The sequence below is a fragment of the Barbatula barbatula genome, assembly GCF_947034865.1.
Source record: "Barbatula barbatula genome assembly, chromosome: 9".
In the NCBI taxonomy this organism is placed as follows: domain Eukaryota; kingdom Metazoa; phylum Chordata; class Actinopteri; order Cypriniformes; family Nemacheilidae; genus Barbatula; species Barbatula barbatula.
The window spans coordinates 9,264,516-9,290,043 of NC_136772.1; the positions used below are offsets into that span (position 1 = coordinate 9,264,516).

The 25,528-nt window shown below is 37.9% G+C and overlaps 4 protein-coding genes across 6 annotated transcripts; 2 read left to right on the forward strand and 2 right to left on the reverse strand.

Moving 5' to 3' along the window:
* Positions 1 to 87: 87 nt before the first annotated feature.
* On the forward strand, positions 88 to 3,998 carry LOC306898659 (E3 ubiquitin-protein ligase TRIM35-like). Its single transcript, XM_079464330.1, has 6 exons — positions 88 to 563; positions 641 to 736; positions 1,244 to 1,474; positions 1,568 to 1,590; positions 1,685 to 1,803; positions 3,290 to 3,998. The coding sequence occupies exons 1-6, from the start codon at positions 144 to 146 to the stop codon at positions 3,820 to 3,822; spliced, it is 1,422 nt and encodes a 473-aa protein (XP_079320456.1). The 5' UTR covers positions 88 to 143; the 3' UTR covers positions 3,823 to 3,998.
* Positions 2,713 to 6,095, reverse strand: LOC306898660 (TLR adapter interacting with SLC15A4 on the lysosome). Of its 3 annotated transcripts, XR_013787137.1 has the most exons (4): positions 6,007 to 6,095; positions 4,571 to 5,453; positions 3,615 to 3,694; positions 2,713 to 3,514 (listed from the first exon to the last, which is right to left on the reverse strand). XR_013787137.1 is itself a non-coding variant. In XM_079464331.1 (2 exons), exon 2 carries the CDS (start codon positions 5,451 to 5,453, stop codon positions 4,638 to 4,640), a length of 816 nt encoding a protein of 271 aa, XP_079320457.1. In that variant the 5' UTR covers positions 6,007 to 6,095; the 3' UTR covers positions 3,958 to 4,637. The 3 variants fall into 3 exon arrangements, 1 of the variants encoding a protein (XP_079320457.1); XR_013787138.1 differs by having other exon boundaries at positions 2,715 to 3,694; XM_079464331.1 differs by lacking the exons at positions 2,713 to 3,514; positions 3,615 to 3,694 and having other exon boundaries at positions 3,958 to 5,453.
* Positions 6,096 to 7,997: 1,902 nt separating this feature from the next.
* On the forward strand, positions 7,998 to 9,755 carry c9h13orf42 (chromosome 9 C13orf42 homolog; the record flags this gene model as incomplete). Its single annotated transcript, XM_079464210.1, has 3 exons — positions 7,998 to 8,408; positions 8,918 to 9,062; positions 9,505 to 9,755. 3 exons carry the CDS (start codon positions 7,998 to 8,000, stop codon positions 9,753 to 9,755), a joined length of 807 nt encoding a protein of 268 aa, XP_079320336.1.
* Positions 9,756 to 10,489: 734 nt separating this feature from the next.
* rnaseh2b (ribonuclease H2, subunit B) lies at positions 10,490 to 15,131 on the reverse strand. Its single transcript, XM_079464834.1, has 11 exons — positions 14,781 to 15,131; positions 14,474 to 14,545; positions 14,243 to 14,350; positions 14,037 to 14,113; positions 13,836 to 13,950; positions 13,685 to 13,749; positions 11,710 to 11,815; positions 11,415 to 11,496; positions 11,210 to 11,255; positions 10,888 to 10,965; positions 10,490 to 10,642 (listed from the first exon to the last, which is right to left on the reverse strand). The coding sequence occupies exons 1-11, from the start codon at positions 14,842 to 14,844 to the stop codon at positions 10,538 to 10,540; spliced, it is 918 nt and encodes a 305-aa protein (XP_079320960.1). The 5' UTR covers positions 14,845 to 15,131; the 3' UTR covers positions 10,490 to 10,537.
* Positions 15,132 to 25,528: the final 10,397 nt, after the last annotated feature.

Consider the following 25,528-nt stretch of genomic DNA (forward strand, 5'->3'; position numbering starts at 1 on the left):
CAGTCAGACTGTCTAGCCACTAGTCTCTGCCCTTGCTCGTTTTCGAAGAAGTTGACCAAGAACCGCCCACCTTAGGTGACCAATCACAGTTCGTCCACATAGTAACAGTTGTTTCTGGTGGGCGGGTAAATCTGAAATCAACTATGGAACAGCAAAAACGCAAGAAATGTTTGGAAAATTTGTGTTTGCTCTGTGGTGACGAGTTCTATCCGTCCAAAAGTAATAAGCATCGACTGTTTCACGGAAACAAAATTAAAATCAAAGCGGAGCATACAGTTGTGTTGGAGGAATTTGTTGGCAAATTTCAGGACACGACACGACTGGCCATTTGCGGCTCGTGTAGAACTCTCACATTGAGGTACGATCGGGTATCCAAAGACACGGAGAGACTAAAATGGCTTATAAAGGATACGTGGAGGAAGAGCAGAGAGAGACGATGCGCGGCGTCAACGCCTGCAGCGGCGGTAGAGGTGAAAAAACGACGAGAAGCGATCGACTCCACAACACATGATGATAGCACTGCGACCACCTCGCTACAGTCCACCGATATTTCTACAGCTAAAGTGAGTTACTTCTTTACTACACGGTAATGAACAAATCGGTTAACGTGATTGGATACTAACTCTTTCATTTATTTCAGGAGAAACTCAAAACTGCACTAGAACCATTGCATGACAGGCTGAGAATACTCGAAGACTTTAGTAAGACTTTGCATGAAACTGCAGAACATATTGTGGTAAGTATTGGCCAGATTAAAAGTTTGAATGTTGTCGAACCACTGCTTTGTAAATGCATTTGGATTCCTGCATCCCTATTGTTTTTCAGTGAACCATCCACTATTGGGATGTTCTTTCATCGTTTACTAACCTTCAGGTTTCGAGCCTGTATAAATGCATTGGTTCTGTTGAACACAAAGAAAGTTATTTAGAAGATGTTAGCAATTTTCAGTTCTGGGACATCCACTAACATAGTAGAAATTCATATTGTTAATTTAAATAAGATATTTTGAAGAATTTCGGAAAACAAACCGTTCTGGAGCACCTTTCACTACCATAAAGTGGTAGTCAGTGATGTTCCAGAACTGAAAACTGCTAAAATTCTTTCAAATATCTGAATTTGAATATATTTCTCTGTGTTCAACAGGACGAAGTAGTTCATACAGGTTTGGAACAACTTGAGGGCGAGTTGTTGACAGAATGTTAATTTTTGGGTGAACTATACCGTTTAATGAATTTTGTTTCAGTTTCAGACTCAACACACCGAATTGAAGATTAAGGACGAGTTTGTGAAGCTCCACAAAATGTTTTATAGCGAAGAAGCAACCAGGATAAAAGCACTGAGAGAGGAAGAAAAGCAGAAGGGTCTGATTATTAAGGAGAAGACTGGAAAAACGGGAAGAGAGATTGCATCTCTTTCACTCGCAATCAGAGCCATCGAGGAGGAGATGAAAGCCGAAGAAACTTTATTCCTACAGGTATGAAACCAAATGCAGAATTAGTATTCGTTATATACTGGAGACTACAAATTGTGTTTTACTAATGAACATGTATTTTAATTTTTGGTTTAGAACTATGAGACGACTGTCAAAAGGTTTGTATTGCACCCTCTTTTTATTTACTTTGAAGTTCTGAAATCATACACATTCAACATCATCACTGACTTTTAATGTTTTTTTTTTCTTTAGGACCCAATGTAGATTTCCAGATTCAGAGAACATTTCAGGAATGTTGATCGATGTGCCAAAGCACCTGAGCAACTTGAAGTTTGCTGTGCTGCATAAAATGCAGGAAAATGTTGCATACAGTAAGTGCAAAATTCAAGCATTTGACGGGCGAAAAGTACGATATTTTCATGTGAGTGATGCAATGAAAGCAATACAACACGGTGGTCAAGTCAGAATTTTTGGGGGTCCCATCTTAAAAAATGTGGGGTTACAGTGGCAGGGATGTCAAAGTAGATATTCTGATTGGAGAGGCAGTCTTTCGCTGCCGTGTGACATCATACTGGGACAAAAAATGATACAAACTGTTTGACTGCTTGGTTTTTGGCCTGGCAATAAAGTTCTGTTCTTGTAGTAAAATGATTGCTCATATGTAAAAAGGAAAAATTATTTCTTAATCCTTTTAAAACAAGTTCTGATAATTTACCATGCCTACAATCCACCTTATTTTTTATGTAAATGAGGTTAAAAACATCTTTGAACTGTATGTGTTTAGACATTCGGTGAGCCACTTTAGCTAATGGCAGTCATATTGCGAGTGAGACGAGTGTGCTGTTTTGACGGGCGAGTCAATATTTATTATGGAACCCAAAGAAACAAGAGTAATGTGTGCAGTTAGAGGTTGCCATAATAGCCGGTACAAACACAAAGAAATGTCTGAAAACCATTATCTTTTACCATAATACACTCCCCAGACCTGAATCTGGATGTCTGCATCCATTATTCATTACTTTAGCCTACTGTATGTCCTTTCTCCTGGACAATTTACCTACTTGACTACAATAAATAATAAACTATTGCTAACATTTATTAATAAACGTTCAAAGGCAGGAGTTTACGGGGAGAGTGACACTAAGTAAAATATCACATTACATATAAAGCATATTTAGCTCAACTAAACCAGTATCCAAATAGTGGTATAATAATATTAGCAGCAGTTAAAATTTAGCTGTTAGCATTTTTATATGATTAAAGCTGAAGAAAGCAAGGGAGAGAATGAACAACACGAGGTATTATCTTTATTGTATAGACATAAAAACAGACAGCTTTTGGTTAGGATGTTTTTAGAAAGTTGTGATGGATGCTGCAGCTAGGTGGCGACCTGCGATACAAGAGCAACCAGCCATCTCCATTCTTCAGTTATTAGCTGTAAGGATCCAGAAATGTTTGCTCCACTTTGACTGGTATTCATATCTGCTTTTAAAAACATGACCTCATGTCTGTCATGTATACTTTCCCACTGTGCATGTAAAGTTACTGGTACGTCTGTGCTTTTATGGTGGCGCACCAAAGACTCGTCAACTCATTGAATAAATCCTCATATGATATATCAGGCCACTTCATCCTCCCACGGTGTAAAGATCACGAGTGTGAAATTATTCTTCAGAGATGTTTTAAAAGAATTTTGTGTTTGCTCACGTGGCGACACACTTCCATTGTTTTCCATCAGCCGGCTAATAATACAGAAGATTTAACACAAAAAGAAAGTACGTCACTTGTCAAAAATAAGGCGGATAGAACGTGTAGAAAGACATGGTTTGTAATTTTTGGTCTGTTGTCTTTCCTCAGCTCATGTGACTTTGAACCCCAACACTGCTCATTGTAATGTCATTGTGTCTGATGATCTGACCAGTGTTAGATACAATGATGAAGAACTGGGACTCCCTGACCATCCAGACAGATTTGATATGTTTGCATGTGTCCTGGGCTCAGAAGGTTTTAACTCGGGGACTCACTGCTGGGATGTTGAGGTTGGAGACAGCACAGGCTGGTTCTTCGGTGTAATGACAGAATCTGCTCAGAGGAGAAATAAAATATTTTCACGCAGTGGAATCTGGCTTGTGGGACATTTCTGTGGTGAATACAAAGCACATTTTACACCACAGTCACCTACTCTTCTCCCAGTGAAAGAAAAACTACAGCGGATCAGGGTTCAGCTGGACTGGGACAGTGGAGAGCTGTCATTCTGTGACTCTATAACAAACACACACATACACTCTTTTATACACAGGTTTGCTGAGAGATTATTTCCGTTTTTTGGTGTTGGCTGTGACATTTCACCCCTGCGCATCTTGCCAGTAAATTCATCACAATCACATTAAAACAATCAACTAAAATTTAAGCAGAGATAAATTGTGTATTCATATAAACGTTATGAGTAATTATATATATATATATAAAATGTCTAATCTTAATTTGAAGTTACTGCTACAATGTGGTTCTGCTGGTCAGGATGTATCTTCTGTCATACATAATGAATAAAAGACTGTGTCAAGTCACCTTTTATATTTTGTTTTATAAAACATATTTTGGCAAGGCTTCCAAAGGACGGCAGCAATATTCAAGGCAAAGGGTTACTACTTTGAATATTCTAGATAGTTTTGATTTCTTTTGAATGCTTTTAGTCTCAGTATAATTTTCTGAAAGTAACAATTGTGTTGTAAGAATAACAAATAAGTGCTTAAATTTTTTTATAATCTTCATATTACACAATTAAATGACAAGGAGTAAGCTCTGAAACTCTGCTAATAGTTTTTTGTTTTGTTTTTCTAGTTATACGCAAACTTGAATGAGTTTGCGTGGCGTAAACGAATAGTAAAGTTAGTGTAAAAACATTATAAAAACACTAATATTGTGGTTCGATAAAGATGTGATAGAAACTGGAACAAATTTCTAAATTTCAGGTTCGAATTTTAAAAGATTGTAAACTTATGTTGTACAGCATCACTTTTTAGTATACTATTCATATTTAAAAAATTGTTTTATTTGCGATCTGTTTAAAATATTTCTGATCTTTGTCCATACTCCCCTGTTATAATAGTTGCTGATTTAAAATATGTATTTTTTTACATTTATAAGTGTTTATTTTGCTGTCGTAGGCATTTCCTTTTATTTCTTTCCACATCTGTCATCAAATTCACATGTTCTCAGTGGATATCTGCAGTATTGGAGTACTGATCTCGCTGGACTGATAACTGCTGGTGACTTTGAGCAGGCAGCTGAGCAGCATGTCTTTGGCCTGTGCCGTCTCCATTTTCTGCTCTCTGCTCAGCTGCAGGGTCATCTGGTCCAGGTTGGTCTGAAGCAGCTCAGAGGCCATGACGGGCCTTGTCCCCGCGGGTCCCTCGGTCAGATACTGCCTGTACAGCTCCAGCAGCTTCTGTTCCAGATAGCTGTTAAGCTGGGAGTTAGAGAGGGGGAGACCTAACTGCAGAAGAGAGGAGCGCTCACGTGCGCTTTCTTCCCTCCAGCGCCTTGAGCTCCTGTATTTATGGACTAAAGGAGGGAGCATGGAGGGGGAAGGGACATCTGCAGACAGAAGGAAAGGACCAGGTTGGGAGTCCTGACTGTTATTTCCAAGTGCATCATCTGCACTAGGGCTGAGAGGCAGCACCTGGCCACCGGCGATGTGTAAATCGCTGTAGTGCTGACAGATGCTATGGCAGCTAGAAGGCACCAAAAAGGCCTCCGCTTCTGGTGAGGCTGACTGTCTGGGGATGTTCACACCTACGGAGAGCTGTCTTCTTGCTGCAGGGGCTTTGGAGGAAGGACTGCCATTGGTCATGGTCGTATCAGTGTGCCTCTCTGGAGATGTGTGCACTGGGATTTGGGCTGGGAGGTGCTGGCTTGAGGGAGGTGATGATGGAGCTGTGACTGTGGAACATGTGCGAGGATTTGCACACTCAGGTTCATAGTCATACGCCAAAGACCACAGCTTACTTTCACACAGCATCTTTGAATACACACACAGAAGTTTGGATCAGTTCAGAACAAACTGTTTAGAGGACAATGCATTGTTTAGCAAAATTATCAAATTTATTGTGGTCCCTCTATAAAGAATTGAGATTTAATTTTCATTAAATCGGTATTTCTAGATTTATTGTGGTCATTCCGTTCCAATGTCTGTTGAATTTCAACAAAATCAAACCTCGGGAGGGACAAAAAGTCATCCAACAGCAGTGTGAAAGACTGACAGCATGACAAATAATGGTAAAAAAATCATTAACTTCTTTAAATTTCACTTTTTTAAATACATGCTTATAAATATTTCTCTACTTGTTTTCTTTGCAGTATTTGAGGTCTGAAAAAACTCAGAGCATCTTTTCTGTTATTTTGACCTTTTTCTACAGTTTTTATTTTCTGCAAATAAATGCAAATAGAAACAATATTTTTAGCTTAAATTTGTGAGAAAAGTTTTTAGTAGTTCAAAGAATGAAACAAACATTTTCATTTTACCTAAACACACACTTATAAATAGTACATTCATTAATTTGACCAAAGCTTACCTTCTTTACCACTGAAGATTCTCTGGATGCTGAGCTATAGGCTGCACCTGATGCTTAAAAGCACTGCTGTAGGTGTTTGTTTCGTTATAAAAGAAAGTTGTGCTGTTTCCTTACTTTTATGCTTCAATGAAGGAGGAAGTGAAAGTATTGTGATGAAATTGTTTTCCAGGTAAATTTGGAACTTCCTTTGTGTTAACATGTAACACTTAATCACTGGTGCATATTGTAGTGATAGCAGCTTGTTATATTCATCTTCAACAGACATGGAGCACCTCATGCAATATTAATATGATCATACATTGGCAGCAAAATTCAGTGTACCACCTGTCTAGCACACTGGAAAGCACCCACATTATTTCTGTCTCAGGGGAGCGTATCACATTGTCTGCTGTATTTCCCCTAGATTTTCCCTATAAGCTAGAATTGAGAAATTCCCTAATAGGAGCAGCCCAAATAAATATAATATATTTGAACAGATATGCGGTTTATTAATGTTACTGGTCAAAAAAATATAGCAATAACGTCTGTGTAAACTTGTCTGTTTGCAGAACTATATGTATTTTAGAGTTTTCTCATACTAGCCTACTTCATCCAGCTGTTTGCCACGTGGTTTTGCAGTTTCAGTAGAGAACATTTCTCTGTAGAACACTTCCTCTAATGTGTAATGCATCATGATTTGCACATGCAGCTTATAAATTGTCAGATTTTAAAAACACTACAAAAGGCAAAATTACTTGTGGTTGGTTAAGCTGTCTAGTGGTTGGATTTTGGCAATATGGATAAGACTATGCAAACGTGTAAGGAGTTTGCAGGTCTGGAGAGGGTATACAATTATAATTTTAAGAAAAACGTACACTAACCCTCTTCTCTCAACAGGTGGTGGTCTAGCTTTTGTTGAAACTAGTAACTTTGTATTAGCACCTAATGAACAATTGCTCTTTTATGACATATCGCTTATTGCTTCCCGAACTCTTTGTAAGTCGCTTTGGATAAAAGCGTCTGCTAAATGACTAAATGTAAATGTTAAACAATGATTAGCTAACATAATACAGAATATTAATCGCAGGAAGTAAACTAAGAAATAAATGTTTGATGTGACAACAGCATCCTTGTTGTTGTTGACGAGACTGGAGACCACATGCCACAGTTCACTCAATACCCCACCAGAAACTTTAACTGCCCCGATGGTATCATCTCAGGTGTCTGACTCATTTGGTTAATATGAACAGATGATTCTCCAGATTCTTTGTTTACAGCCTAAAACTTTTTATTTATTTATGTAGGTATGGTAACTATGATAGTTACGGACTGGTATATTTTCATCAAGAGGATGGTAAATATCAAGGTTGTTTTAAATCAAGCAATGAAATAAATAGCAAGCTGTCATTTAACAGATGCTTTTTCTATATTGATTCAGTCAATACCCTAACAGAGCAAGGTGCATACACACAATTTTGGTCTGACAGTGTTTATAACTAATGACAATTCCATTCCATAATTGCATTAAGTTTGTCCAGCAAACTTTATTTAGTTGTGTGTATCCTAATATGTCTAAGGTTGATGAATTATTAATATGATGTATAGGATTACAAGCGCACCGTTGCTATGGCTGAGTCAGAAACCTACCATGACTTCTTTTTGCGGATGGTCATCTCTTTTAATATTGTCTTTAGTCTCAATATAGGCAGTTCAGGACCATGGACAAGATCTCACATCAATACTCGTATATGGTACGAGCGATATTAACCAAGATATGAAGTAAGTTTTCGTGTGGAAATATTTTTAAACTTTAAAGTCAAGGGATGTAAAGTCCGTTGACTACAAAACCAGTTGACATCAAATGTTACTCGTTAGTTTTTAAATGCTGTTTTTATAAATCTGGATCAAAAGCACAATGCTGATCGATCCCTCGTGGGGTTTGAACCTACATATTATCAGTTTTCAGTCCAGATATTTGACCGCTAGGCCGTACCATCCCGTCACCAAGTGTAATGTTTAAGAAAATCAACGCAGCTTTCCGTCCGAACCATGCACATCGCTGCCGGGACGGGTTCAGGCCCAAGGATGACTACCATAGCGCGTGCACGGTGAAACTGGTCCGCAGCACCTCGATGCTCGTGGTCGGGGAGAACACTCGCGCGCATCAAGACTTCGCGCTGAAGCGCAGCGTGAGCTCCGTGAGCGTCGAGTCCAGTATGGCCCTGTATTACTACCAGAGCCGAGAGGATCGAGTATGGCTCTATTCCCAGAACCAGAACTGTTTGGAGTATTTACAGGAACTGGTAGCGCTCAGGCGTCAATACACCCAAAGTGTCATTGCCCTGAAGAATAACGAACGGAAAGAGAGCGCGTCCCGCAAGAAGAAACCCGCACCTCTGCCACCGCAGAAAAGAGTTGCACAGGTGAGACGCAACAAGGCTAATATTAGTATCGTTTTGTTTGTTGAAGGGGTTATGCTGTTCACTTAAAGGGATATAATTTCACACACAAATACAAATGATATCATTATTTACTCACCTTGGCTTCCAGTTGTTCCAAATCTGTATAAATGTCTTTGTTCTGGTGAGCACAGAGAAAGCTATTTGGAAGAATGCTTATAATTTAGTCTTGACTAAATTACTTTTTTGTTCTGTTGAACACTAAATAAGATATTTTGAAGAATCTGGGGCTGCAAAACAGTTCTGGTGCACTTTTGACTACCATTTTTCCTGCTATGCATTGTTTGCGTGAATGTAAAGTTTACCCATAATAGTTGTAGTAAAACTATGGTAATCAACACAGTTAGTAAACTTTTACTACAATGACATGTTAAGCGACAAGGTTTATTGAATAATAAAATATTGAAGGAAATTATTGCCTAAACCAGCAATGCAACCATAACCTTAATATAGTATTTCTTTGATTATTAAAGACTTCACGGCCTGAACCTTCTGCTCCACCAATCCCCAATGAGGAAGACACACTTCAGTTCTTTGATGCAGTGATTGCAAGCTGTGACCTAGAACCCAATCGAAAACCCCATGTGGACAACGGCCATGCGGATGTAGACTTCATAGGCAAGTTTGGAGCTTAGCAATTATAGGGATAGTTCGTCAGAAAATTTAAATGATGTCATCATTATTCAACCTCATTTTAAACCTGTATGAAGAAGATATTTTTTAAATGGTTGGTAACTGAACAACGGCAGTATCCATTTTTTGTGTACGTACAATAGAAGCAATGGGTACTGCCATTGTTCGGTTACCAACATCCTTTAAAATATATTTTTTTGTTCCGGTAAAAAGAAAGTCATCCAGGTTTGCAATGGCAAGACGGTGAGTAAATGCTGACAGAATTTTCTTTTTTTGGGGGGCTGAACTGTTTCTTAACATTGTCTAACATTGTAATCGCAAGCAGTGTCAAAATAATACGAATGTACTTGAATATGCATCTTCATGTTTTCAGCCTCAAATCAAATAGTTTGGTCCTTTGCACCTCACGTTTTAATTTTTCTTTTAGTGGCAACCAGTACCAGTGAGCATGACCTTCACTCCAACTGGGTGCTTCGGGACCCTCGTCGAATCTCCATCACAGAATCGCAGTCAAAGTCTTCAGATATCAGCCCTGGGCAAACAGCCCAGAGGAAAGGAGACATGGGAAGCACAGGTAGTAGGAGACGCTTGCAACGAAACCCTATCCACTTGCCGAAAGTGGTGGAGAGCGCCTTTCAGACTTTGCGCTTTAAACCAAAGGTAAAGAAGAAAGACTAGCTGAAGAGCACCCTGGGAGAAAACCTTTCCATTCCACTTTTACTGTTATCCAAACAGGTTGGACTCACTAGAAGACACCTGGGTAGAGTACATTAATAAAGCACAATTACTCAAAGCTGTTGTGAAACAGACATAGGCAGTGATGTCATTTCAGTGTTTTAAAGCTTACTCACTGCCACAGCTTCATAAATTATGCAATACAGCTGATACTTATTCAATTGCTCTCAATAACAAACTTTTAAAGACATCACCAGAGCGTAACCAATCTGGATAATCCAGTGCACTGATTCCATCCAGGCTGGGCAACTGGAATTTCCTCATCCCAATTTAAAATACTTATTTTTGGATAGTGCATGACACATGACTGATTCATCTTATTCAGTGCCTTTCTTGAATGGTTAATATGGGGAACTGAGTGCTTAATCTTTTGTTAACTAGCAATACTTTTAAGTTAAGTTTTTGTACATTAAAATGTATAAAGAGGAACTAAACACATGTGTTTAAGCCAAAGCAAAATGGTCTGGTTTCTGCTTTGAGAAAAGGAACTAGAATTCTTTCAACCCATAAAAATGGCAAACCAAACCTCAAAACGAACAAGCCAAACCAGGTGCAATTAGACTCCTAGATAAGTACAAAAATTGTATTATGTATAAATGAGATATACCTCAAATGGCGAATTACACACAATAAAAGTGGAGCAGTAAATAAAACTACAAAGCACAATGTCTTTTTTAATAACTTTATTAGCAAAAATAAGCACATCCACTCATATGAACACTCCTTCAATTCTTCTCTTGTTTGACTTTGAAGAACGATGCCATGCTCTTCATGCCAGTTTTGTCTACTTTTGCTAAAGTCTTCTGAGCTGCGGTCATCTTCTTTGGAGGCTGGGAAACCATGGACCACATTTTAATATTACACTTAATCTTAAGGTGCTTTATCAATGAAACCATTCAATTTAGCATAACTGACAATATCTGAAGCATGAACTGCGAAGTGATTTTTTAAGGCACAGACAGGCGAGACATAAACAATAAACATCCACAAAGTTTGGCAATGAAAGTTCTATTGTGTTTAATGAAGCATTTCTTTCCTCAATCCCATCAGCACTAATTCTGTGTTTCTAACTTACTTTTCGTGCAAAGTCCGAACTGTTGAACTTGGAGTAGTCTTCTCCAGCCTCTACTGGTTTATCTGACAGTTTTCGTTTCTATCAAATCCAAGACAGCAGTCACAACAACCATGAAGACTATATACTTAGTAATATAGTAACAACTACACGTGTTACTTATATTGTGTTAATAGTTACTAAGAAGTTCAATAAGGGAAGATAAGAAAAAAACTAAAAGCAACTCGGAATAACTGGCATAAATCATGGAAAGCAGGAACCAAGCAGCATTGATTTAACATTGAAGCATGACTGTAACATGCGGGCAGCTAATGTTAAGAGTTACCTTAGAGGGAGGCTCTGTTTCTTTGGGGTTGGATATCTCTGGCAACCTTTCAAATGAGACAAAAATAAAACATGATATTTTTGTTAAGGTTCAATATATGGCTATGAACAGGGCGTGGGTGAATAACTCGATAGTAGTGACCAAATTTGCTGTTTAATATTGCCCTGTTCATTTGTGAGGTGATAAGTCTAGTGTATGTACATACTGTAGATGCGTAAGGAGATCTTTGCTCAGGTCTTCACTGATGTATTCTGATATGAGACCATGTGCATAACGCAAATAGTCTTCTGAAAGTATAACACAGAAACTCATTAGCAAATACTGCAAACAATAATTCTTAATAAAAGAACTTGTTAAATGCCATAATCAATCCCAATATTATACACTGTAACAAATGTATGCATAATTTCCGATTTTCTTTAAGTAATGTTTTTTCCTAATCTGTCATTGCTTTAGTATTCTGGTGTTTGGACCCATCCCTGACTTCTGACCTCCTTTACCTTCTGTAGCATCTGCTTCCTGTTTAACTCTCACATATGTGCTGGACTTCACTCCTCCACCTACAGATATATTGCTCTTTTTCAGTGTGGTTACTGTCCTCTGAACCTGCGAGAAATATATCATTGATTTAGTACTTCAAATACCATTTCAAATCGTTATTAGTTACACAAATGCAATACTGTGCATTTTAGGCATATTAGTAGCTTTATCCAATTTGTAAAGATATATTTTGTTTGTATCAAAATGCTGTATATACAGTGATGTGAAAAAAGTGTTGGCCCCTTCCTGATTTCGTAATTTTTTTGGCATGTTTGTCACACTTTAATGTTTCAGATCATCAAACAAATTTAAATATTAGTCAAAGATAACACAAGTAAACACAACATGCAGTTTTTAAATAAAGGTTTTTATTATTAAGGGAAAACAAAACTACATGGACCTGTGTAAAAAGGGTTAAAACGTAACTTGACTGTGGTTTAGCACACCTGAGTTCAATTTCTCTAATTGAACCCAGGCCTGATTACTGTCACACCTGTTCGCAATCAGGAAATCGCTTAAATTGGACCTGCCTGACAAAGTTAGGTAGAATGTTATAGCTTTATATTTCAATATCTTAGAATAACAAATTTGTTGAAAAGGTTACAATAAAAAAAGGAGAAAGTCATTTTGATCCACACTCCATACCAGTTGGTGGCGGTAATGCACCCTTTTGTTATTTGTCAACCGCCAATAAAACCTTAAAAAAGAAATGAAGTTGACCAAAAGATAGACATCATGCCGAGATCCAAAGAAATTCAGAAACAAATGAGAAAGAAAGTAATTGAGCTCTAGCAGTCTGGATAAGGTTATAAAGCAATTTCTCAAGCTTTGGGTATAGCGAACCAAAGTGAGAGCCATTATCCACAAATGGCGAAAACATGGAACAGTGGAGAACCTTCCCAGGAGTGGCCGGCCGACCAATATTACCCCAAGAGCACAGTGATGACTCAACTAAGAGGTCCCAAAAGACCTGCAAAGGTTCAACATGAAAAGAACTGCAGGCCTCACCTGCCTCAGTTAAGGTCGGCGTTCATGACTCCACTATAAGAAAGAGACTGGGCAAAAATGGTCTGCATGGCAGAGTTCCAAGACGAAAACTGCTGCTGAGCAAAAAGAACAAAGGCTCGTCTCAGATGATCCCCAAGACTTTTGAGAAAATACTTGCTGGACTGATGAGACAAAAGTTTAACTTTTTGGAAGGTGTGTGTCCATTACGTCTGGCATAAAAGTAACACCGCATTTCAGAAAAGGAACATCATACCAACTTTAAAATATGGTGGTGGTAGTGTGATGGTCTGGTGCTGCTTTAGACCTGGAAGACTTGATCAATGGAACCATGAATTCTGCTGTCTACCAAAAAAACCTGAAGGAGAATGACCGGCCATCTGTTCGTGACCTCAAGCTGAAGCGAACTTGGGTTCTGCAGCAGGACAATAATCCAAAACACACCAGCAAATCCACCTCTGAATGGCTGAAGAAATACAAAATGAAGGCTTTGGAGTGGCCTAGTCAAAATCCTATTAAGATGCTGTGGCATGACCTTAAAAAGGCGGTTCATGCAAGAAATCTTTGACTTATATTTAAACTTGTTTGATCTGAGACATTAAAGTGTGACAAACATGCAAAAAAAATGTAATCAGGAAGGGGGCCAACATTTTCACACCACTGTACGGGACCCTGCCTGTGAAAATCCAGCAAGTCTTTTTTTTTTTCATCCTACAAAATGTAAATAACATTATGTAAAAATATAACAGAGTTGTCTTAGATAAAACTGAGTTAAGTCATGTCAAAGATTTAAATTATAGTGAAATGAATAATTGAAATCAAGCTTTGATTGTTATGTAATAACAATATATAATTAGATTGAGACTTCAGCCTGGATTTCACAGCGTAAAACATCACGTAATAGTATAAAATATCATAAAGTGCATTAACCTTTTTCTTCAGCCAATCCATGGTCTTCTTCTGGTTATATCTGTGAAACTTCAGACTGCCAACCTCTACAAAAATAACTGCTTTTATATATTGGGTGCAAACTATTGTAAATTGTTCTACTCCTCACATGCCTTCAAATATACACACAGACCTTTCTCATCTGCCACATGATGAATGGAGTCCAATCCCTGTTTGCATTGCAGAAGACGTGTACATCCAGGGTAATATTCATCCATCACCATCTGCTTCACTGGCTGGAACTTTCCCTGAGAACAGAGATCCCACTTCTCATGAAGGTCACGTGACAGATTGTGCCTTTGCTTTTTTTATTTGCACTTCAATTTTTGTTTACCTCGGTGGCAGCGCTCTTAATGTATGGCAACAGCAGAAATAAAGGATCAATGGGAGTCACAAGAAGCAGTTTACCATCTGTGCAAATGCAGGAATAAGAGATGTGTTATTCCACTTCACTTGTCCTATTGCTTACTACTGCAGTTCATCTAAGCCTCAAAAAGCCACAATCAAATGTCGCTTGGTGAATTGGTAATGTGAGCTTACCCCTTTGCACTGTCTGTCCAATAAACCAAGACCGAAACTCCTCTGTAAATGCCTTAACTTCATAAACACTGTCATCACCACGACCAAACAGGTACAGAGATGAACCTTCTGTTGTCAAACAGAATTAAAGAACTGTCATAAAGATGCAGTTTAGTTGAACTCTGGTGTAGTAGTTTAATAGTTAGATGCAATGAATCAATTTGCTATTGTAGCATTAATAAAGTAAGCAACCTGTAGCAGGATTTTTTAGTTTAGTGAAGGCTGGATCGCTGTCTTCAGAACTGCCTGTGTGCAGCATTGAATCTGAAGGAATGCAACACAGCATGACACATATATAACTGTATGAATCCATTGTTCAACGATTCTTATACTTTGATATGTTCATCGTAATACAAGTTGAATGTGCATTTAAGACTAGACAAAATAAAGAAAATATGATCTTAAATTAACGTTAATCACGTCTAGAATCTATGTGCATGTAACTTTCTTGCAAGTAGCACGCAACACTGTTAACGTAGTAGATAAATTATAACGTTACCTGGCGCAATGACAACCCAGCTATCGCTGTTGGTGTAAGCAGAGCGTTTCTTTTTAGTAGCCATTTCAACAACTGTGTTAAAACTGTTGAACGTGATAGAGCAAATTCGGTAAGGTCCAACATTCAGAAAGAAATGGCGGCAATTTGTTGTTTACAGTACTGACAGGGGCGTGAAGAAAATCGAAATTTAGTTGTGTTCCGTTATTTTTCTGTTGAATATTGCTTTACAATATTATACATTACTTAAAAAGACGGTAACATTTTTAATCCGGTCCAACTTTTCTTTAGAAAATCTTTGCACCTCGTTTAAAATATAGTTTCTGAAACCCCCCCTTAAAATGGTACATTCCCAAGAAGCCCTTAAAGGAACATATGTTCAACTGTTAAACTGGCGCCTCTCTCTCTCACAATTCTACACATAATTTCGCAATAATTTTGAACAAGATAACATTTATTTTCATTTATTTAAAAGAATTATAATTTCTGATAAATATAGCATAATATAATAATAATTTTAACCCCAAAGTGTCTTACCGTTGGCTGAACATATCAACCGTAAATCATCGAGGTTTCTAAATCTTACCGCAAGATGGCGACATTATCTTATATATGTAACGGTTTATGCCCTAAGGCAACAAGTATTCCATAATTGCGGATTAATTGCAAATTCAATATCTATTCTTAAATATTACCTGAATAAAATATTATAGTAATCTTATCTTAGTTTTTAATGTCAATAAAACAAAATAAATAAACTGATAGGAACGAGATACAGTCATATAAATAAACTTAATTCAACCCAAAAGTTAAACTGATCCATCTGATGGGACTGTTTTAAAACCACTTACCTATAACACAATCATTTATTTTGTGTAAGATTGAGGCAGAATCTATAGTTGGATGAGAGCATTAGTAATAAACATCAACCACTGACACCATCTGAACAAGCTTAAATACATATCTGATCTGTTGGTCTGTTTTATACCATGTTTGATGGAGTCGTCTATAACCTTTACAGAGATGAGAATAACCATTTTGCATCTGAGCCATACCTCCTCCCACACATATGCAAAATTAGGCAAACACACTAATGCTGCCTTGCACAAACATGCTCCCACAATATTGTTGGAAAGCAAAAAGAAAACGGACATTTAACTAGTGTTTGTTTTAACTTTTCCACTCTAACACACACGGTTTTCGAGAAGCAGACGTTACCTAAATAAGTAGCCTAATCCTTGCGAATCAGTTGCGTACTGTTGCTGGACAAATGGGGTCAATATACCAGGCACGAGCATCTTACAGCATCACCCAACAGCAGACACAAGCCTCTTTCTTAATGTGGGAACTGTCTGAGGTCCATGAGAATTTGGTGAGTGGGTGAGTAAGCTACTAAGATTGAGAAGCACAGTATACAAATAGCCACCAATAGATGGTTTTGAGTGTTGATGAACTAAGTGGTTTTATTGTGTTTTATTCATAGGGCATGTCGCTAGAAATCTATTTGATCTTTAAATGCTTTTATTGACACTTTTTGGGTTACTTTTTGGTCAAACAAACATTCAAACTAATTTTATGCTATATTTAAGCTTTCGCATAACGGGGTTTAGTTTAAACCTTAAAGAAACCTAAATTTAGTCGTGAAGCTAATAGGTGAAGGTAGGCTAATATTTCAACAATTTCGCGTATAACTTGGGGAAACAATCTTAGTGCGACCACGAAACGAAAATACGAAGTTTGTGGAGCATCGTCAAAATAAGAATATGTTTATGTCAGCAAACTGACTGTCAAGAGTTATTAAGCAGGTTATGTTATTTTATAAAAATGCTCCGACTAAGAAGTTTCAAGTTAGTTGGGCTATTTATATTCGTAAAAATATAGAAATGAATACAGTTTTTCACAATTTAAACAAGAAGGCGAATAGAGTGATATACTAAGTCAAGAAATACGAAGACATTCGTTACTTATTCTTACAGGCAACGTCTTCGGTGGATAAATCCATATACGTTATAGGTGTGGATTCGTTAAGTTACATTTTCGTTTGTTTTGACGCAGCCTGAAAACTAAGAAATATGAGATTTTCTTAATCAAAGCGACGATTTCAATGCTTCAAACTTATTTTCCAAATTACTACCATTTACCAACGTTTCAAGTCGGTGCAAAACAGCAGTGGGGGCGACGGATTTAAGTCTTGATTCATCAATAAAAACAAACTTCGTAGTATATAAGAAATCGCAAATAAGTTATTTATGATGAAACGCATACATCCTAAATGTAGGCTATTAGGTTGCTTTTGGATAACAATCATTTTATAACATTATGATATATTTCTGAATACCTATATCATATTTAGTTTTATCCTAAAAATCACCTACAGCCACGAAGTGATAATCGTCAGCATGTGTTTGCTTGTTTGAGAGTGAGTCGAGGAAGGTCGGAAAATGCTGAAAACCTCACCTCAGCTGTGTCAACAGGCCGTATGTTTTCCCTGTTATAAATAGATCCACTTTCAAATTAACTTTCAAAACGGCATGAAACATCCAAAATAAAGGAAGTCAAATTAAAGATTTATATTTAATGTAACATCGAGCACAAAGGTTGCAGTTGTACGTGACCCTTTTGTTGTCAGTTTATAGCTGCCTGATTTCCATAACTTTGGAAGTCAATGTTTTCCGATTTAATTTATATGTACATGTAGGCCGAATTATTAGCGTTTTTTGCAAAATAGTAACAAATAAAATAATTATTTGTATGCAAAAATACCTTTATTTGCCATTCACTCAATGTGGGACTTCACAATGCATGGTATCCTTAATATTAAACCTTTAAAACATTTAATTCATAGTAGAATTATACAGAAAATGTGTTCAGTCATTATATAAAGTGCAATGCATGGTTAAACTTACTAAAGCTCTAGTTTTGTTCAGCAACCGATGCATCTGGACATGCTTTCTTGCTTGAACGCGGCTCAATTCTGAAACAAAAACAACCCAAAGTGAAAATGGTTTCTCAAATTATATCAAGACAGGTCGTGAAATGCGTAAATTAGGCGTTGCCTAATAAAATGTGTAAAAGTCCACTTCAAAATGCATCCATAAAAACTATGCGTTGTTTAAACACACCGTGTATTAAGATAATATCTTTAAGAATATAATATGGTCGAGAAGTTTCTCACCTCTTCAAAATACTTCACAATAAACGGGGACTTTGGCTATAATAAGGTACTTGGCATCTCTCGAGCAGCCAGAGGGAAAGCCTCGCTCTTAAGTCATGCTGTGGAGGAGCGCTGCGACCGGTCGTCTCGTGTCGTAGAGATCGGGATTGTTTGCAGTTATGACACAGGACCCGGTCTCCGCTCCGCAGCACGTGACCAAATCTGATCCTGAGGTTTTTTGTAAGGCTAGGTCGTAGAGTTTGAGTCTTGAGTATCTAAGGTCGAGCACTGGCGCTTGGTCTTTTTTCCCCCTCTCTTTCGCGCAGATCTACCGCTCCGCCTCCTCAGCGCGCAACTTTGACGCTCTGTGTATAAATACTGGAACAAAAGAAGAACTTCCTCGATGGCTTGTGAAACGGCAATATAAAAAGGTGAAACTGTGATGCGAATTGGAATGAACGTGCTTCAGGAGGGAATTGTCAATACTTAGTAGAACATCCCTCAAGAGTCAAGTGATGTCTTCATATATAGATATATAGATATATATCAAAAAGATTCCCGCAGCGCTTTGGGTAAGTGCTATTCATGTGAACTTTGAAGTACCGATCAGTCTATCTGCACCGTGAGTAGACCAGCAGGAATTAAACATATCTATTTCACAAAATCGTTTTGTATGGTGGTGAAGTTTGGGTGGCAGATCAAAAAACGCGTTTATCAAGTTAATGTCGTTGTTGTTGTAACAATGATGCCACCGCTCTTGTGCCGGAGTGGCAACAAACGAGCTGATTCTCGAAAAGTTTTTGTCTCTTAGCTGACTGTCAGTCTTTACTTTGTGTTGAAATTCTAGCAAGTTGTTGAATTCTAATGATCCTTGAATCAAAACCGTAACTTTGACATTAACAGCGATGGGTTAAATCTACGCGCTACTTGTCAAAACATGAGCAACTCTTGCTTAAGTTGCCGGGTGTCTTCGATACATGTTTCTGTCTAAGTGTCAATATTTTTTTTTGAATTAAGAGTCTAATTAAACTACTTGTTTAAACTGTTAGTCGGTTTCTTATTAGTTTTTACGTACACAAAGACATGAGTTCCATAGCACGTCCACTGTGTTTTAGTGAGTAGTCTTTTGTCGTGTTGATCTTCTCAGCCAGTGAACAAAGAAACGCTAGCAAAGGCTCGGGACCCGAGAGCCCGTGGAAAGTAAGCGCCCTGTTTACAATAATAACACTTGCCCCGTGACGTCACACGACGGACTGAGCGCTCCTCCAATGGGGCATTCCCGTTGCTTCGGCAACACGCTATATTTGGAATGGCTTACATCATCGCAGATCTGCCTTTGAGGCGGGACATCCGCGAGGTTTGACGCGCTTGTCTGGACCTGCCCTGCACTGCGTTGTTTTATTACTTTACCTTCTGATAAAATATAAAAAACTGTCACGGATTAAAATACGAGGCGTGCTCATTAAGCAGTTCTAAAGCATTGGGATGGGTAACCGCATACTTTACAGTTAATAAGTGTGTATTAGGCTGGTGAGGACAGTTCTTTTGAATTTAAAGCAATGAGTAATTTCATTGACCTTTAAGTATCAAATGAGGTTAAGGAATGCAAAGAAAAGAAAATGTAAGTCTTGATTTAAACTTGGTGTAGATTCTTGGGTGGTGATGCTGTTGAAAAGCTGATATTGTGATTGTGGGGAGAAAATAAAAAATAAGATTACTAATGCAAGTAGAAAGAAGCTATACATATTTTGAGGAGTCTAGCACATGCTTCATTTTCATCAACTGGAATTAACAATATGTAAGCACAGTAAGTAAATCTAATATGACAGTCAAGTTTGAAAAGTCTAGTGTTGCAGAATTGTTCAGATACAACCACACTTATGAGAGACATTAGCAAATGTCAAATACATGGCATATAACTGGAAAATGAGGTTGACACTCTAAGTGTTTCATGAGGTGTACATGTTATTTGGCATACAGTGCCCGACACACTTCCAGTTCTCTCACCATCTTATCTGTGAGTACAAACAAGGGTGTCTATTTATTATTTCACTGTTCACACATTAGACCTTTGCATGCATACTCGTTTTGTTGTGTTTGTCTATGTTTGCAATTTGTTTAAAGAGGCTGAGTCGAGCTATCCTACTATAATCATATGCATCTAGATAACAAACCATTTTAGCAAAAAGCAATATGCATCGACAGCTTTGCCCCAGACTTCTGAGTACTCTTGGAAGTAGTCTTTGTCTGGGTTTTTTCAGTGGACGTTTATCGTTGATCAATAAGGCTCGGATTTCAAAGCAATTTGGTCACACAGTCAAGTCAACTAAATGTCCCCGAATGAATCACCTGGGGTTGATGGTCAAATAGTTACAAACAAGTGCCAAATTTTGAAAGTCTCTATCCGAATGATGCAGTCGTCAGTAATCCGAAAGGGGCGTATTTGACAGCTGGAGCACAGTTTCTTTCTTCTCCCAATCAACCTTCACGCTCGTGCTGGTGGTGTGAGTGACGCAGCTCGCAGTTGCTCTCAGTCTGCTTTAGTACAGCACCGAGCCTGTTGTCGTTGTTAAGCATCCAAGTGAACTGTTTGCTTCGGCTTAACAATATCAACCATCTCTGTTATGCGTTAGTGTAAATTTACCCGCACGTTTATATTGGGTTATAGAGAAAGACGTTTTGCCCGCAATGCTTTAGTTCCCTCTTACTTTCAATGAGGCAAATGAAAAGGCTTGTCCTCCTACTTCGCATCATAGCTTTGTCACATACGCGCAGTCGCGTACTAGAAAAGCCCACACTTTAGCATGAAATGCATACATTGCATATAGGTTGCTGACCGTACACGAATCAGATCAACTGTTTCAAGATTCATTTCATAATAGTGTTGTTCTGAAACGTACACAGCAGATTTGTGATGCAACTAGAGCTCCAGCGTACACCCATCGTCTATAACAAAGAACATCCAGCTGAATATATAAATGGCGTAAAAGCGCTGGGGATATTAACAATCGCTCGTCCTAGCATTCGTTATTTCAAACACAAACTGGCAGAGTTACAGTTAAACCGTGCTCTGCTGGCCGTGTAAGGATATTGTGCGTGGGTTCTGGGTTGCTAGCCGGTTTGAGGGTGCATTTTGTTTCGACCAATCCGGGGCGCCGCTTTAGGTCCTGGCATGCCCAATGCGGGCAGGGGGAGGCTCCGGCCAATTTGAATGAAGACTAGAGCTTTCGGCGCCATTTTCGAGTGAGAGCAGCTATAGCAACAACAGCTGCAGAGGCTCCGTACTGCAGTTCAGTAATACGAGACGGTGGGGGACGCACTTTTCGTCTGTTCTGAAGAAGAAGAATATTTTTTCCTCAAATTCACCACAAATTTGGGCTTGGCTATTTTCAAGAGGACAATGACGGGACATACGAAAGACAACGTAAAGTTACCTCAAATTGAAAACTGAGCTAACAGGCTAATCCGGCTAGCATCTCCGGCCGAGAAGGGGTGTCCGATAGGAGCCGCGCCGTGGAAACGAAATATTATTATTCTCGAAAAATCAAACAAATACACGGATGACCTGAAAAATCTGCAAAAAATTGAAAAATTACACCTGGCGACGAGGAATAGATTCGCGTGGGTTGCTTGAATGAGTGAGGTGGTTTTGTGCATTTTTTAAAACGTTGAGTTTGAGCGGGATTGGTGATGTGAGCGAGACGGCCGGTGAGCCCGACAGCCTATCAGCGAGCGATACACGGGATCCCACACCGTCCTATTCTTTAGTACAATTTTATTCCTCTTTCAGCAAAATAAGATTCAGCGTTTTAGCAACTATGGCCAACGTTTTGCTTTTTTGGCATTGACTCTAGAATTTGTGCCCCGTCGTATTTTTTCTCAACCCGTTTTTATGGATTTCCGAAGAAAACCGTTTAGGTAAGTGTAACGTTTTCCATGAAAATGTAGCGTGTTTTGTTTAATGTATATGATCATTTACGTTGCATTCTATCGCAAATAGACTAAGAGTGCATAGAAATAGAATAAAGGTGGAAAAGTGTTGTAATGGCAACTAACTGACCGCACTGGAGTTGGAAGCTGAAATGAAGAAGGCAACCAGTTTATAAACAGTTTGTAGAACAGGATCATCTCTCGATCGAACCAACATGTCATAGTGTGGTGATGTACTGTAACCACGCGATTGCAACATCAGGTTCGCAACTTTACTCAGAAAAATTTTCCCCGTGCGATTTGTAACGCACAAAGTGTTATGGACACGTATTCATGCTTTTATACAGGCAGGCCTATAAATTGAAATTACATAACCAAGTTGCACTATCGGGTGACTTAGGCCTAGCTGTATGATCGTGGAGTGCAATTTCTCATCATATGGATTGTTTTAGGATTATATTTACTTGAATGCCTTTCACAGCGACAACGAGTGCTGTTTATCATTTGAGAATAACATTAGGTGTAAATGCATAGACGGCTAATGGTTGATTGTCAGTCCTTGTCTGCGAAGGGTCGTGTCAGCCTGTGCGCCCAGTGTTTTCTGTCTTTCGTGTTTTCTTTCAAGTAATTATGTTTTTTTGTATCGCACTCGACCCGTGGTACAGCCCCACTGTTTTGAGGAAAGTGGCTCTTCGTGAACTTTTGTCCTGCGTAACGTGGTGGTCACATGCAGAAAGGTCATCAAGTCATTACCGTGATGCTTTGACCTCCTAATTGTCTTGATTGATGTAAAGACCTGTCCATGTCATGGGGGTTAACCTAGCAGAGACCTAAGGTCGGTTTAAGCCCAACCAGGCAAGAAAATGTATTAACTCCAGTGGGTTCAAAAATAAAGTTTTAAAGCTTTTAATAAACGTCAATAATAGTTTTATACATGTTATGTAGAGCTTTTTTTTTGTTATTTCTGATGTACAATTCTGATGAAAGACTGGCATATGAGTCTGACCTGTCTTTTGTATGTCAATTTTTATAGGTTTGTTTTTAAAGGATTTAATACTTGGCCTAAATATTAGTCTTATTTTGTTTAACTGACAAGTTATACCAAATCAGCCCAAGCCCAATTCACAGGTACATTTCATTATAATAAAATACACATTGTACTTCGGGCACAGTCATAATTTCCTCATTTACTTGGTTAAAATTGACAATGATTGATCATTGTTAGAGTAAAAATTAACATTTAGTTATTTTTGTATAAAACCTTTTATCGTTGTTTACATAAGTGTTGTTTTTGTATGTTGAGAACATCCCAATACCAAACTGTGGTATTTATTTGTGATGTAAATTTTCACATGCAGCCTTTTTTGTCTTACTAGTATTTTACTTTATTTATTTATTTTCTTACATTTCCTGGCAGTTTTTTCTTCCCATGAGTTGACCTTGCCTGCCACTGTAGGGAAATCCCCAGAAGTCAACCACAATGATTTCTTTATCATGTTCACAACATTGCAGTTTAATCAACACCCGTCATACAACCACTCAAATGGCAATTGATGTTTCAGTAGCACAATGCTAATATTATATAACTTATAACATTTCCTAAGTTGTATTATTTTTTTTTTTTTGTACCTCATGACCAGTGACACAACCTTCCTCTTCTATAAATAAGTGATATCTAATACTTTTGTCAAATCTGTATTTTAGTGATGCTGTTAAGTCCTGTCTATGTCATTGTTAGTAACACTTTAGTTTTTATTGCTTGAATGGTTATTATTCGACCCAGTGGAAATTAATGCACTCCATAAGACCACTGCGACAGCCATGATCTGCTGACTTCAATGTGTGTAATTATCTTATAAGTTATGTTAGGTAGGTTACACTTCACACACAGGGTAATATGCATTTCTCATCTGTGCAAGATTTTGAAAAATGTGATTTAACACTTATTTGGCTTTTGTAGAATATGTGGAGAACTGCTAGAGTCTTTCATCTAGTCACAGTTTTGGTCCTTTAGTGTCGTTTCTTTGCTGGCATAGAGAAAATTAGCTTTTTTCATAAGAGTTACAGGTATTGTGCAGACTTTGACTGAAGTTGAATGGTTTATTAATATTATATGTTATATATAAATGATCTAAGATGAGATACATTTTTACATTGGCCTAGGGTTAACTTGAGCAGTTTTTGTGCTGTCAGCTCTTCTGTAAATGTAATGAAAAAAATAACGTTTTGTGAAGTTACTTGTGGGGTGTAAAAAATGAAAGTGGGTACGAAAATTATTTGAGTTATGAGACCGTGTAACTTCAGAAAATAAAGTTTTATGGTCTACTGACCATAGGCTATATATAGACTAAATTTAACAGAGCAGATCATTTTTTGAAATTGTGGTAATAACATGCCAAGATGCTCTGAATTTGCTAAATTGATTGAAGTTATGTTACGAGTGGTGACAAGGTTTTACAGGTTTTTTATAATTGAAACCCTATTTTGACCTGCTGTACTATGCAGCAGCAAATGTGTGGTTGTAGACACCCATATTGTCTTTGACATCACGGATGCTTGTAATGATTATAAGAAAGGCTTGTTTGTGTATTTGAAAGTTTTTTTAAGAAGCCAGCCCAAATTCTGAGACTTAAAGGACAGGCATTGAGTGACAAGTATATCTTCTGTAGTGTACAAGCTGCAAGATGGAGTTTCTTTGCAGAGTTGCAGGGCTTTCTTTATTCATTGCTGTTGAGAGGTGGTCAGTGGAACACAGGTGTATGTTTCTGTGTATCGTATAAGCCACATTCAGGTGCAGCGGTGTCGTACAGGTGTGCAAGCTTGCCTGATGTCTTTCCTACTTTGAATAAATATTAACACATACATAAATGTGATGGAGACATAAACAAATATATACTGCTTTTTTACTTTAGTTGTAGGAGTGTAGTTAAATCACTGGGGTTTGGCTAATATAGAAATTGTTTTCTCTTAAGTGAGAAGCTATTAGTTGAGACCTTTTACAAAGTCTACACTGTTTCTAATTATTATTATAGTAATCTAAAGTCATGCATACGAAATGCTATATATTTAGCCAGAATTTTGATTCGACCATTTAACAGTGACAGTAATTCGTTGGGAGGTTTCCCCATTCGGAGCACGGGTCTCGGAGTGTGTGAGTGTGTCACATGCCAATGTTGATGGAGGAGTGGAGGTGATACCCTTTGACCATAAGGTCATGTGATCTCTGTTGAACACGAGCAGAGAAAGGTTAAATGTTATACATTCATTCACACCCTCCACTCACTCACTCTCACACACACACACACACACACACACACACACACAAGTGACTATCTTTCAGATAATGAGTTGTGCTGATATACTGTAAGTTATATAATAATAAAAATGACATAATTGTAATAATATAATGATGCCATAATATAATGCCTATCATGTGCATGTAATCTTGTGGGATTATGGTGTTGCCAGTGCACGAGACAAAATTAACTAAAAGATTGTAAAAACATATATTTTTAATCTTACCATCTGGAGTGTAAATATGGACAAACAGACACAACCTTGTTGAAGTGGCTTTGATTTGTGGATATATTTATTATTTTAACCGCTCTTTTCCTTGGTGTTAATTTTTTTGTGCATTTTGGTCTCATTTTGTAGCCCTTTCAGTTTT

Coding starts and splice junctions, on each gene's coding strand:
- LOC306898659 (XM_079464330.1), top strand. CDS start 144: ATGGAACAGCAAAAACGCAAGAAATGTTTGGAAAATTTGTGTTTGCTC. Junction 737..1,243: donor AAACTGCAGAACATATTGTG/GTAAGTATTGGC, acceptor ATTTTGTTTCAG/TTTCAGACTCAACACACCGA. Junction 1,591..1,684: donor TATGAGACGACTGTCAAAAG/GTTTGTATTGCA, acceptor TTTTTTCTTTAG/GACCCAATGTAGATTTCCAG.
- LOC306898660 (XM_079464331.1), bottom strand. CDS start 5,453: ATGCTGTGTGAAAGTAAGCTGTGGTCTTTGGCGTATGACTATGAACCT.
- rnaseh2b (XM_079464834.1), bottom strand. CDS start 14,844: ATGGCTACTAAAAAGAAACGCTCTGCTTACACCAACAGCGATAGCTGG. Junction 13,951..14,036: donor TTAAGAGCGCTGCCACCGAG/GTAAACAAAAAT, acceptor CTCTGTTCTCAG/GGAAAGTTCCAGCCAGTGAA. Junction 10,966..11,209: donor AAACAGAGCCTCCCTCTAAG/GTAACTCTTAAC, acceptor TGGATTTGATAG/AAACGAAAACTGTCAGATAA.